This window comes from Gastrolobium bilobum, unplaced genomic scaffold (assembly GCF_033153095.1).
Source record: "Gastrolobium bilobum isolate Gb01-03AN ecotype WA unplaced genomic scaffold, APGP_CSIRO_Gbil_v1 utg1383, whole genome shotgun sequence".
Taxonomy (NCBI): domain Eukaryota; kingdom Viridiplantae; phylum Streptophyta; class Magnoliopsida; order Fabales; family Fabaceae; genus Gastrolobium; species Gastrolobium bilobum.
In genome coordinates, this window is record NW_026899537.1 from 257,817 (window position 1) to 270,980 (window position 13,164).

Here is a 13,164-nt window from a genome sequence, read left to right on the forward strand (position 1 = left end):
TCCCAAAAAAACCCTGAAATTGAAGCTAATACCTCTTATGAGAGTAGAGAAATCCGACTGTAGATAAATTCTGAAGCTAATGAGTGGTTTGAACGATCAAGTCTTGTGTGGTTTAAAGAGAGTAGTAAAATAGTGGTTTAAAGGGAGGAGAAAGATGATTTAAAAACAGAGAAGAGACTTGTCCATTGAATGCTTAAGTGGATGTTGTTTCCTTTCACATTTCTCCATCACCTTATAGAAGATTTCTTGAATTAATTCCTTGGAAAAAGTCACATTCAATTTAGCCCACAAAATTGTTAATAGCACATTTCATCTTCTGATCCAGGGAAGCATTAATGACAGTATATAACTAACAGTTTTATAAGCCAGATGATCAATGAGGCTGGAAAAATGTGACTTTATTTTCTTACAAAGAAAATGTGAGATTTTAAAAGAATCGTTGGGAACAAATAGACTGGTATCAAAATCTGAAATTTCAATAAAGATAACAGCTGAGTAATTATGGGTGAATACAAGGCATTTTTTAGTAAATTTCTACAGGATATTACTATTTAAGAATCAAGTTTCTTCACACGAAACTCACCGCTTATGATCTTATATAAGAAATTAAGTATGAAAGGGTGAGCAAAAAATCATTTCTTATTTGATACTACACTCAAAGTTTTATATTCTGTATTTATGGTGCGAGTTTGCCTGTCACATAAAACTAAATTCTCTAAATAAAATAGAACACAAATCCAGCATGAGCAGCTTTGAAGTCCCATATAAATAGAAATTTTACATGAAGCTTATACGCAAATTGATGTTATTACACATAAATTGAAACACATAATGAGCTTTGCAATTGAACATATTCAACCTCCTTTTACATAAGCCAAACTCATACAAAGCAGAACCACACATAACTCAAAAAAAAAAAGAAAAAAAATCCAAAGCAAAATATGACCCGTAAAGAGTTCGATTAGGATATGAGAGAGATGCCAGCAGTTAACAAATTATCAGCCAAAACCTTGTTTGTAGCCTCTGAGGGATGAAAACCATCCCAGAATACATACTCAGATGCATTAGCACATGTTCCTATAGACTTCTTATTGCACAATATAGATGTCTCCAGCAACCCCGTTCCACAACAAGCCTTCCTTGCTTCAAAAAAACCTGTGATAGTGTAGTGAGTGTCACACAAAGGAAACTTGTTAATAATCTTTGTTCATGATCCATAATAAGATTGGCTTTCTGGGATTAGCAAAATTAAATTTTGTACCATTTTCAGAAGGCTTAGTGACAAGGTCAAATAGAGGTTGGTAGATATCAAAGATAACCACTTTAATTCCAGGAAGCAATTTTTGCAAGCTCTGAGATGTGGTGTTTAGTTTTTTATTGAAGTTAATAGCATCACTGTTTATCCTGGCCACACATTCATTGCTATCAGAGCCAAAAAGAGTGATGGCTGCTGGGAGACAACCCATTGGAGGTAATGATGTTACACCAATCTTCCTTGCTCCAAGTGCATATAAATTCTGTCACATGCATGTTTGGAATTTGGTAATGCAAAATAAAAATCAGCAAAGTTCTTTATCAAATGAAGACAAACATCTTTTTTCTTTTTTTCTAAGTGGAATGTGGTTTGCTAAGGGAATATGTCAAGTTTGAGAGAGACATGCCTGAATGAAAGTGGCATAGTGTTGTATGAGAATGTCTGAGAATTGATCAGCAGTGTAAACCTTGTAAAGCAGAGGATTTATGTAATAGTTCTGAATAAAGTCACTGTTCCCTGCGCTTATAAGATATATAGAACCAGATATAATTGATGAAGCATTTGATTTCCCTGCTATTCCCTCCAATATATTCTGGCAATCTTTGTAGTGTTCCAGCTGCTGACTCAATGGAATTGCATGCTACACCAAGGGGAAACAAAGAAAGCGAAAAACACACACATATTAGAACTTACCAATAAAAAACCACACTCCATTTTACTAACCATGGCATGAGTGAGAGCAATTATTGTACGCAGCCTTATTTTTACATATTTGCAAAGAGACGCTTTTCCGGATTCAAATATGTGACTTTTCAGTTACGAAAGAGTAGTTTTACCACTACTCCAAACTCGTCCGACTTACCAGTAATGAAAAAATAAAAATAAATGAGAACATAAGAGTTTTAAACTTCCAAAATGTGTATTTACATATAATTTGGCTGTAGAATCATAGTAGCCAGAAGCAGCCGAGGCAAAGTTGGCACCATTCAAGAGGTTCGTTCCTTTGGCCTTTAAGTTGAGGTAAGCTGGTGGGTAAGAGGTAAATCCAAGGTTTTCAGCTGCAATGAATGGAACAAAGATCAAAACACTTGTTGAAAAACAACATAATGTGAGTGATAATGAAAGGGATAATTAATTAAATGGGGATTTTGAAAGTGGAAAAAAAAGTACCTGTATAGTCTGATGCAAGCTTTCCATTGCAAAACCTCCCTGTTGGCATGTGATTCTTGAAGTCTCTTCCATAAGGAGCGAAGTTTGCTTTAACAATAGTGTATAAGTGGTTATTATTTCCCACATCAACGACAGAGTCCCCAAATATGAACATTGCTGGGACTAGAGGCTGTCCTTTAGCCACATTGAACATTACAACCAGAAGCAAGGAAACCAAGAAATAAGTTGAATACCCCATGCTTTTCAATTTCTCTTCAGCAATGAGCTTTGAAAATGGGGTTACAGTATTGGAAACAGATAATCTGAGGAATGAGGATGGTCTTGTGCTTTGAGGCTTCAGTTCCGAGAATCTTATATAAATGTTTCAACTTACTAACTGTTAAAGATACTATTAACCAACCAATTTAGCTATTAGATACACCAATGATTTTATATTAGATTTTTTTAACATAGGTAGTTATGTACTAATATAAGAAATTTCAAGGTTAAATATTTGAAGATAAAAAAACTATTGAGTGAATGTCATTGTAATATAGTTGTATATTACACTTCATCAACAATCTTAGCTGTAATGTAACCACCTTAATCTCGGAAATATCTATGGTACTACTGCTGTACCATTCACTCAGTGTATCTATCCAATAAAAAATGAGAAATGATTGTCATGTTTGCATGAAAAGGAGAGAAAAATATTTTTTTATCCAAGTGTCACTTGTTAAATGGCAGATGTACATACTACAGATGTACAGAAGATGATCTCCTTAATCTCACTCAATTTTTGCTGAAAAATCAACTCAAACGAAATTATTAGCTTATCTTGAGCTACACGATACTCGTTAAAACATAATGCAGTGTAGTTTTCAGTATATGTAATTCGAGAAACAAACAAATGCTATTTTCTTAGTCTGTTATATACATTTCCCAAAACCAAAAAACCTGACTAACAATAATTTAGTAGTAACAAAGGACGTTGGTTACCAACAATTAAGTACAAGTATAGTTTTGTACATGATGAATTGAGCTGTCACAACTTCTTCAACAAGCCCACTTCTCCACTATATCAAATGAACAACACAACAGGGCGCAACTTAAACTCAACAAGAGCTATGCCATGAGAAAAGAATAGAAAAGAAACAAGAGGAAGAAATTAAGAGAAAATAAGTGCATGTTTATATCATTTTATTTTTATAAAAAAAATTATTAAGTTGTAAAAGGAAATAATTTTTTTTTTTAACCTAATTCAAAAACCTACTTGCATTTTGAGAATAAATTTTTGGTGCTACTGTTGGATCAAAGATTCAGTACATCTCATCAATAGAAATATTACATGTCAGCTAAAGTTTTTTTTTTGTCTGTTAAATTTTTTCTCTCTTCTATGATATGTAATACTTCCATTGGTGAGATGCATTGATTCTTGGTGCAACAGTAGCACCAAAGATTCATTCGCGTTTTGGACACACATAAATATAGGATTGGACATATGTAGATTACTTAAAACTAAAATTGAGATAAGTTATTTACCAAAAGAAATAAAAATTGAGATAGGTTTTGACAGCACATTAAAATTGAAAACGGATTAAACCTAACTAAATACTTAAAGCTAAAGAAAAGAAAAATGTCTAAATTATTATTAAAAAAAGGTACTTTGTCCGAATACCTGACTGACGCGGAATCTTAACATATAGTTTTTACTTTACACAGACACACACGGTAGGTGAAGGTTAAGATAACTTAAAATTAATTATTTCAAGTTTTTAGAATCAATTTTTTATATTAAGTTCTTTTAATATACGGTCATTGAAATTCTACCCAAACAATCATGTAATTAATGACCACTGATGAAGTTCGTATTTTGCAGCTTATTTATTTCAGTTTCCGTGGCACCTTTTCTTATCAAGAGTGATGTTATATATACAACATTTTATGCATACACAAAATTTCAGCTTTCTTTACAATAATTCTGTAGAGTATTATAATTGTTTTTTCTATATAAACTCACGTGTAGTCTAGTAATTTTAAATTTTATTTTTATTTTTAGTCTAGATTCTTGTATAAGGACAATTATGGCTTTTCTTTTGGGCTTCAGGTTACTGTTTCTTGTGACATTAAGTTATCACATGCGATATTTGGTGGGTAAAATATTTTTATGATTTCTTTCCATTTCTTCCACTAAACTATGCTTCTTTTTGCTTCAGAATGTGAGAGAAGGACTTATGGAACACACAGTCATCAAACCCGTAGGCAATGTTAACACTTATCATAAAAAATAAATCAATAAATAAGTGCAAGGGAGCTGAATAGATGGGAAAAGATTTCACTTCGATACCCACCAATGTTATTTTAAGAAGTTGCATAAAATTTTAATTTTTAATCAGCTTTATATTTGGAATTAGTGTCGTAATCTGTTCAAAAAGCTAAAACTTGGATAAATATTCGAAAAATTTACTCGCCTTAAAAGAAATAATTAGAGATATTATAAAAAATAAATAAAAAAATCCCGTGCAATGTCTTGGCTTTAAAAAGTTTGCTGGATTTAGTGTACCATTTTTCAAGAACTATAGAGAATCTCGATCCCTACGATTCTACACTGTAGCATTCCATTCAGTTACGTTAAAAATCTTACACAACTAGTTATAAACTTATAATTGTTGGTTGGGGTGATAAGGAGCTTATTTTCATCAACAAGTGGTTTTAAATTTGAACTTTAAAAATGGAAAAAATGATTTTAAGAGATCCGTCACCTATGCTATAATAAGTTCAATAATACTTGAACTGGGTTAGGTTAATCAGTTAATCAATTAACTGATAAATATATTTTTAAAAAAAATTATACAGTGAGACATCTTAGTATTTAGAGGGGGCAAAATACTATTGTGATTATTTTAGTCCAGCCCGTTGAATATTAATGTCATGACACTGAAAAATAGGCCCTTTGTATGGAAAACGGACAACTCATGGTGTTTCCATAACAATATGTTTAATGTAAGCACTTTATTCTTAAATTACAATGCTCTTTTCTAAATTACATGATCCTCTTATCTTAACACGTGATCATGTCACGTAGAAAAATTTTAACTATTAATAATTAAATTAACGATGATGATTGTGTAACTTCTTATCCTTATTTTTTTTTTCTCTTCCCTTATCACCATTAACTCGCCCATGTATGGTTATGATTGCCCCACATGACATGATCATGTTAATTAACACATGAGAAGATTCACTCCCAAATTACATTTACTTTCAAAAATAAAATAATAATAAAATATATCCTTATTAATTACTTACAAACTTTTATACATAGCGTGCTAAAAAAATAATAATAATAAGTAATTGCTAAGTTGTAACAAACACAATTTTAAAATTTCAGTTTAATTGGAAAGAATAATCTTATTCGGTAAGAGATACCTGGACTCATTAAGACACTACTATTTTTTTATTTTATTTTTTGGTGACTGAAGGTTGTTGAGAGAAGGGAATCGGTTGGCCTCTAAAATGTTAAGGGTTGCGAAAAAAAAAAATTGTAGAATAAGACAGCAATAATATCTTAAGCAAACATTAATATCAATGTGTAGTATAAAGTTGGTGGGCTTATGGGTTAATAACTATCAGTCATAATGCTATCGTAATTAATCTCATAATAATGTTTATAGGAATGTTTTGATTAAAGACAAAAAATAAAATTACAAATATATAAACATTTTTACATTCAGTGACAAAAAATATGGTACGTATAATGTCCTATCTTGAGTTTTCTTTTCTATTTGGCTATTTTGTAACACAAAAAATGATGATTTTACTGAAGAAGTCTAACATCTTGCACATACATGTCAAATTAATTTCAAGCGTAATGTTTTATTCATCAAAACTCTAAGAAAATAAACAATTACACATGAAAGCCATATAAAAGTAAAAATGCATAAAATAGAAACCACCTAAAACTACCTCTACCCACTTTGTTAGGCTTTCGAAAATTGCCAAGACTTATTCAAACAAAATTCAAATACTAGTATAGTAACTAATTAGCAACAATAACAAAACAATAAAATTAAATTAAAATAAAAACTAACAATCATAACATCCTTACTCTTGTCCCAAAGAGTAATTCCTTTTACTTCTATCATATTTTCTCTTTGTTGGGTAGCTCCTCTTCTAGCTCCATTTCGGCTTCTCCGTCATTATCCTCTAAGGCAGCTTGAATTGTGAATTACTTCTTACAATGGTGACTTGGTGCATAAGTCTCATTACAATGAAAGCATAAGCCTTTTCATTGTCGTTTCAAGATTTCATCAAAGGATAACCTTTAACCGGTGGGTTTTCGCTTCGGGTTGGGTTATTCATGGCGAAAAGGGTTGGACTTGTGGTATTTGGAGATAAGATTATTTTGAGCCTCATACAATTTGGCAAGCCCAATAGTAGATAGGGAAATGGGTCGGTTTGCCTGCATATCCTCCCGAAGAGCCTCAGAGAGCCCATTTATAAAGCAACTTACTTGTCTCAACATCTCCAACCGTCCAACATTGGAGAGCAACCTCTCAAATTGGCTTTGGTATTCCTACATCGTACCATGTTGCTCTAACTTAGTCAATTCCCTAAAGAAAACAACAAATTGATTAGTGTCGCAACGCTGTAATATTTCATCACAAAACTCCTACCAAGTGATATTCGAATGGTCTTGGACGAGTAATTGGTACCATAATTGAGCATCTCCAGGGAGATGGAAAGACGCCAATGAAACTCCTTCTCCTTTCGAGGTGTGATGATATTGGAAAAGTTGTTCAGCCCGGTATAGCCATCTAGTTGAGTCTTTGTTGTCATTGAATCGCGAAAAATTCAACTTCACTACCATAGAAGCGTATGTTGTGTGCAAACCTGATGCATTACATGAGTTGCTTTGTTCGTTGTTCATACTACTTCTAGAATGATCCCCTCTATGACGTGTTAGTGTGGTGGCCGTAACATCCAACCTATTGGAAAGTTAAGCGAACATCTCCTTAAATTGCTCTAACAAAGACTGGATTGCATCTTCCAATCTCTCCATATGTTCATCCATGTCTGTGCTCTGATACCAAGCTAGTACGTACAAGGTCCTGTCTTAGGTTTTCTTCCCTATCTTGGACTCAAGAAGATCCTTCTTAGCTCTAAGAGCATCCTCACATTTCTGTTGCACTAGGACAACCCTCATTTTTTAATCTTCCACATGTTGAAGTTGCCTCTTCCATCAAATTTTTCCACCTCAACCTTTGTTATGCCCATCTGTTGAATATATTTCCATAAACAGATTACATGTCACGTTTTTAAAGCCTATTTGTATGGGTATTTTTGTAATTGTTTGTTTTACTAAAACGGTGAGTTTTGGTTAATAGTATATATTTGATAAACATTGATTGAGCAATCATATTATCACTCTCTCATTATCGTTTTCTCCTTGCTCTCACGAAAGTCCCCTTTGTGCTCTGATAGGGTTTCTTCTCAAGAAACCCATCTGTTTTCTAACCCTTGTTCTTGCATGATCTTTGGTTCCTGGTTGTTTGGAAGGATTTCTTCTTGTGATTTCAGGTGGAGGCTGCGTCCAGAAGAGCGGTGGTCGGTGATAGCTTGAAGATTGCGGTTGTACAAGGGATCTCTTTCTCTTGGAGCTGTCACGAGGTTTTGGCCATCAATCAGTGGTGTTTCTGGTGTGGTTTGTCTTTGAATGTGGCTGTGTAATTCTTACCTGTATCTGTCAATCTTGAACTGAGTCTGAGGGTTAGGGTTCTACTTTGGGGTTTTCTTGTTTGAGCTGCAATTAGTTGTGTCTTGATTAATTGTGTACTCTGTTTGAACTATCATTCTATTAACGTGCAAGTGCCACGGAGTATAATCCCTAATTGATCCTTGATGTAGGAAACTTGGTAAAACAAGTTTCTTAACAAGTAAATCTTGCGTGTCACTCTCTTCTTTCTTCCCAATCTTTTGGTTTCTGCATGTTATTTTACAACACCATCCTTTGAAGCTTCCAGCAACAGTAAGCACGAGAACCAGAGGGAAGAACGAATGACAAGAGATACAGAAGGTGACCAAAAGGAAAAAAAGAATGCAAAATCCTAAACTCTTGATACCACTTGTTACAATTCTAGGAATATAGTTACCAGTTAAGAATTATTCACAAAGATCAAAAGAGAGCAAGAGAAAATATAAAGATCAAAGACACAAGAGATTTACTTGGTTTACAAACTTAGGGTTAGTGAGTTTCCTACGTCCAAGGGACCTAAGAGGGTTAAACGCCCTCAGATATACACTTAATTCAATAACAGAAAATAGGTACAAGAATGCTCAGCAGTTCTAAGCAAATTAAACTACACATACAACATATATAACACAACCTAGAAAGAACCTTCAAGATTATAGAGATATATCTAATATATGCAACTACAACACATATATATTTGAATACCAACAAGAATCATCAACAGAAATGAAAACAAGGAAATATATCACCAAATCAGTGAGCAAGCATCACGATTACAGTGCTCTCAGCTCCCCAAGCTCACAAATCCTTCTTTAATAGCTAGGAACATCACCTTGCTCCACCTTACCTCCCCAATTGATCGAAACTCCCAAAACTACATCTAACAAACTATGTGTCTTGACCAGAAGAACACTTCTCTCAACATATCTAAGATAAGATTCTTGGTTTATCTCCCTCAAAATATCTCACGAAGATTTCAATGAAATCCTTAGGTTTCTCGTCTCAGACAACCTAAAACAGAGAGAGAACAATGTGTGTAGAAGATTGAGAACCAAATGACATGTGTTAACAAGGACTGGATAACCATTGGGTATATTTGCCATCACAGTACAAAACGTCATCATTTTGATTGTGTTGCAATAATACCAGCTAATGGTAATAGCAACTAGGCCTCAGAAAAACAATACTGAAATTATATGCCCATAATCCAAATATACAGACAGAAAGCATAACGAAATAAGCCCAACAATTGATATAACACATACAGACATGTATTCAGCCCACATGTTTAGAAAATACAATTAACAAGAAGGAACATTCTATATTTGTTCCACTGATTTTGGCAAGTTAACAGGGGCAAGTGATCAACTATAATAACGTTTCAAGTGGATCCTTTCATATGTTAATTAATATGACCATATCATGCAGGAGAATCTTAACCATATAAGGGTGGATCAATGGTAATAAGGAAAGAGAAAAAAATATAAAGATAAAAAGTTACACAATCATTATCGTTGATTTAATTATTAATGGTTAAGATCCTCTCACATGATATAATCATCTTAATAACACATAAAAAAAATCCATTTCGTTACTTTATTTTAATTCCTCAAATCATAAAAGCACCAAGATTATTTATTATACATTTAAATTAATATTATCTCCCTGAATTTTCAAGTACTTTAACCACTCAGGTAGTGTTTGGTTCGGGAGAAAAAAATTTTTACTAGGGAAATGTAATTGATAGGGAAATGGTTAGAAAGTGAGTTTGATAGGAAAATGTAAAAAAAGTTGTTTGGTTGACCCAAATATTACCAGGGAAATTTATTTAAATATACAAAATCTATGTTCGGGAGAAACTTTGTACCTGTTTTTTCACTTCTCCAGTTATCTCAAAATACCACATCTCAAGTGGTATTCTGTAACAGTGAATTTCATCCAAAAATCAACACAAAAGTCATTTTTCCATCTATCCTATTTGCCTGGTATTTTTTGAAAAAACCTGAACCAAACGTGGTATTTTCCAATATCCACTTACACTTTTCCAGCAATCCCAAAATAAACCTTCAACCAAACACTACATCAGGAATTAAAGCAAACATCCAAATTATTAAAATTCTTGAGCTCTTTGCATTTCCTTAGTTTTTTGAGATCCAACAATAGATTGGAGATTGTTAGTGGGCTAGAGATTTTTACTGTTTACTATTTATGTGAGCCTACTATGTGGTGTTTTTTGCCTTAAGGCTGTCGAATCTTTATATTACATTTGATTTTATTTTTTTAGATAATATATAGTATATTCTCTTTCTAAATCCCTCTTAAAGAACATAACAGCAATCAGTTTAGTAATACACTAACACCACATTTTAAGCTGTTTTTTCTAGGCACAGTGGCACACAGTTTAGCCTAGTCATTTTAAACGTATATATAAACGTATTATGTATTGCTCTTTCTATAAGGATTTTTTTCATAAGGAAACTCATTTTGCATTTTAAACGTATATTTGAGAAATGTTTTTAAGTAAAAAAGTTATTTAAATTTAAAATAAAAGACATTTATATATAAAATATTATAAAAAGGATATATAAAGGTGAAAACATACAGTTTGAGTTCTGGATAAATTAAATTTTGGAGGGACTGAATTAGTTTTTAGACCTCTTCTTCTTTTTCTTCTTTTTTCCAAAGCCAGGAACCTTGATTTTAAAAAATCATTTTAACTTTCCTTTTTTTACTTTTCCCTCCAAAAATTGCATTTAAATAAGAGAAAAATATTTTTATTTTTGCTCCAGAATTTTTTTTCTGTCATATTCACATAAAAGTGAGTGAGCCTCATTTTGAAAATAAGAGAGAATAAAACTAGTGGAATACACTTACTTTTATTTGAATTTACCAGAAAAAAAAAAATCTGCACCAAAAAAAGAAATGTTAAGTCCTTTAAATAAACACATAAGATAAAAAAAAACATTTTTATTTAAAAAGAAAATAATTTTTTGAAAAAAAAAAGGAAAATCATTTTCACATATTGTTTTCTCATGTTATGAGACATTGAAATACATGTTATTTTATTTTATTTTTTATTTTTTTAACAAGGAGTGAATCCTATCACTTATTGTGTCTATGGCATGAAAGATGTTACTTCATTTGATATGAAAAATGAGAAACTTTTAATAAAAAATCCAAACGGTTCTAAGGCCTACGCTCGACCTAACCTGCAGAAGTTGTTTGCCACATCGTTGCAATCTGTACAAACTCGTGCTTTCTCATAAAGGAGCAAATTAAAGATCTTCATCAATCGATCCAAACTGATTCAAACCGTGATGACTGAACCGAAAAATCAAAAATCGAAAAAAAAACTGCAAAACTTAATTGGATTAGATCGTCTTTTGGATGCGTTGATGAAAATCGATTCAATCCAAACTGATCCAATGATTCTCCAACCTTACCATCTATCTACTTGGGCATTTTTTCAATTATAGCCCAAAAATCATATAGTAAAATTCTAAATCCAAGACCCATTAACCCATCATGTTAGAGAAAGTGGATTGTGCTTGATACATAATATATTTTTATTACATGTGTTATTGTTGTACAACAGTTCCTTTATAAGATGAAAATTTGGGTTACTTTGTATCTTAGGGAACCATATAATAAATTTTTTGTTAGAGGTAAAAGATAGTAATTCAACTTTTTTGTTTATAATGCTTCTGGATTGCACAATAATCATTGTACAAACTTTACAAAGTCGATACATGCAAAAGATACGTTATTTGCACAATAATCATCGTATAAATCTTAGGCTTTTAAAAAAATCGAAAATCAATCCAATCCAAACCGAATAAAATTAGATTGGATCGTATTTGAAAAAAAGTCCAAACCGAATGGATGACTACATGATTAAACCAAAGGGATTAGATCGGATGATTTTTACATCCAAAATCGATCTAATTCAGACCACGAACATCTCTAGAACAAACTTTGGGTGCCACAGTGCAGTGGTCCAAAAAAGGTAAAAAATTAAAGATTTAAATGAAATAAAAATTAAAGTGAGGATTTAAATAAAAATTAAAGTGTGGATTTAAATAAAAAAATTTCTTTTTGGGAAAAAGGATGTAACCAAATGGAAACATCCAATGTATTTAAGAAATTTCCCTCAGAAAGTGCTCTACGATAGTGTTTTATTTTTAGGGTGGAAGTTCAAATTGATATAAAAAATAATAAAAGTGTTTTTCGATATTATAAAATACAGATGTACGTAATCTTTTATCAAATGTAGAAAAATTAATATATATATATATATATATATATATATATATATATATATATATACCATCCTTATTTTTATAATTTTTTTTTTGTTCTCATTTTTTTTTTTTTTGCCTTTTAGAAAAGGAAGTACCTACTCTTTTAGCAATTTGCTTAGTACGAACAAATTTTGGATACTACTGTAATATGTACATCCCTTTTAAAAAGAATAAAAAATTGAGATCGAGAGGAAAATAAACGTGAAGGTGTTGATTTAAATGGTATAGAAAATTTTCCTTTAAAAAAAAGTACTGAAAAAAAAAAAAATCCGCTCAGTTGATGAATCGTCCTATGTACAAATTTTTTCAGACAGTCAATCATGAATAGGTACAGTTGCTTTGACCGGCATTTAATTATAGAGGGCATACCGCGCACAATTGCTAGGTTCATGGTGCGGAGAAACACAAACTCCGTTGATATCCACCCTATCCATTTCTTCAATATTATTCTTAGGGGCGTTTGGTACACGTCATTTTTTAAGACTTTTGAAAAATTGAATTTTTCAAAAATTTTAATTTTTGGATATTTATTGTAAACTGAATGTAAAAATTATGTTTCTGAAAATTGAGATTCTCGAACAAAAAAAATTTCTCCTAGACCAAACACCCCCTAAAACTAATCGTGAAAGGATTGTGTTGTGGATGGTCCATATCTGGACGGTCCAATGACTTGAGCCTAAACTTCTTATTCTTTCCATGTCATTTTT

At 32.0% G+C, this 13,164-nt stretch overlaps 1 protein-coding gene across 1 annotated transcript; it reads right to left on the reverse strand.

Moving 5' to 3' along the window:
* Positions 1–731: 731 nt before the first annotated feature.
* On the reverse strand, positions 732–2,835 carry LOC133291194 (GDSL esterase/lipase At5g22810). Its single transcript, XM_061489416.1, has 5 exons — positions 2,426–2,835; positions 2,183–2,313; positions 1,662–1,895; positions 1,262–1,517; positions 732–1,155 (listed from the first exon to the last, which is right to left on the reverse strand). Exons 1-5 carry the CDS (start codon positions 2,661–2,663, stop codon positions 962–964), a joined length of 1,053 nt encoding a protein of 350 aa, XP_061345400.1. The 5' UTR covers positions 2,664–2,835; the 3' UTR covers positions 732–961.
* Between the last annotated feature and the right edge of the window lie 10,329 nt (positions 2,836–13,164).

What these genes read in the sequence shown, in the direction of transcription:
- LOC133291194 (XM_061489416.1), bottom strand. Translation starts at nt 2,663, where the DNA reads ATGGGGTATTCAACTTATTTCTTGGTTTCCTTGCTTCTGGTTGTAATG. An exon ending in ACTATGCCACTTTCATTCAG is followed by an intron (nt 1,518 to 1,661) that starts GCATGTCTCTCT and finishes TGCATGTGACAG; the next exon opens with AATTTATATGCACTTGGAGC. An exon ending in CACTAAGCCTTCTGAAAATG is followed by an intron (nt 1,156 to 1,261) that starts GTACAAAATTTA and finishes ACACTATCACAG; the next exon opens with GTTTTTTTGAAGCAAGGAAG.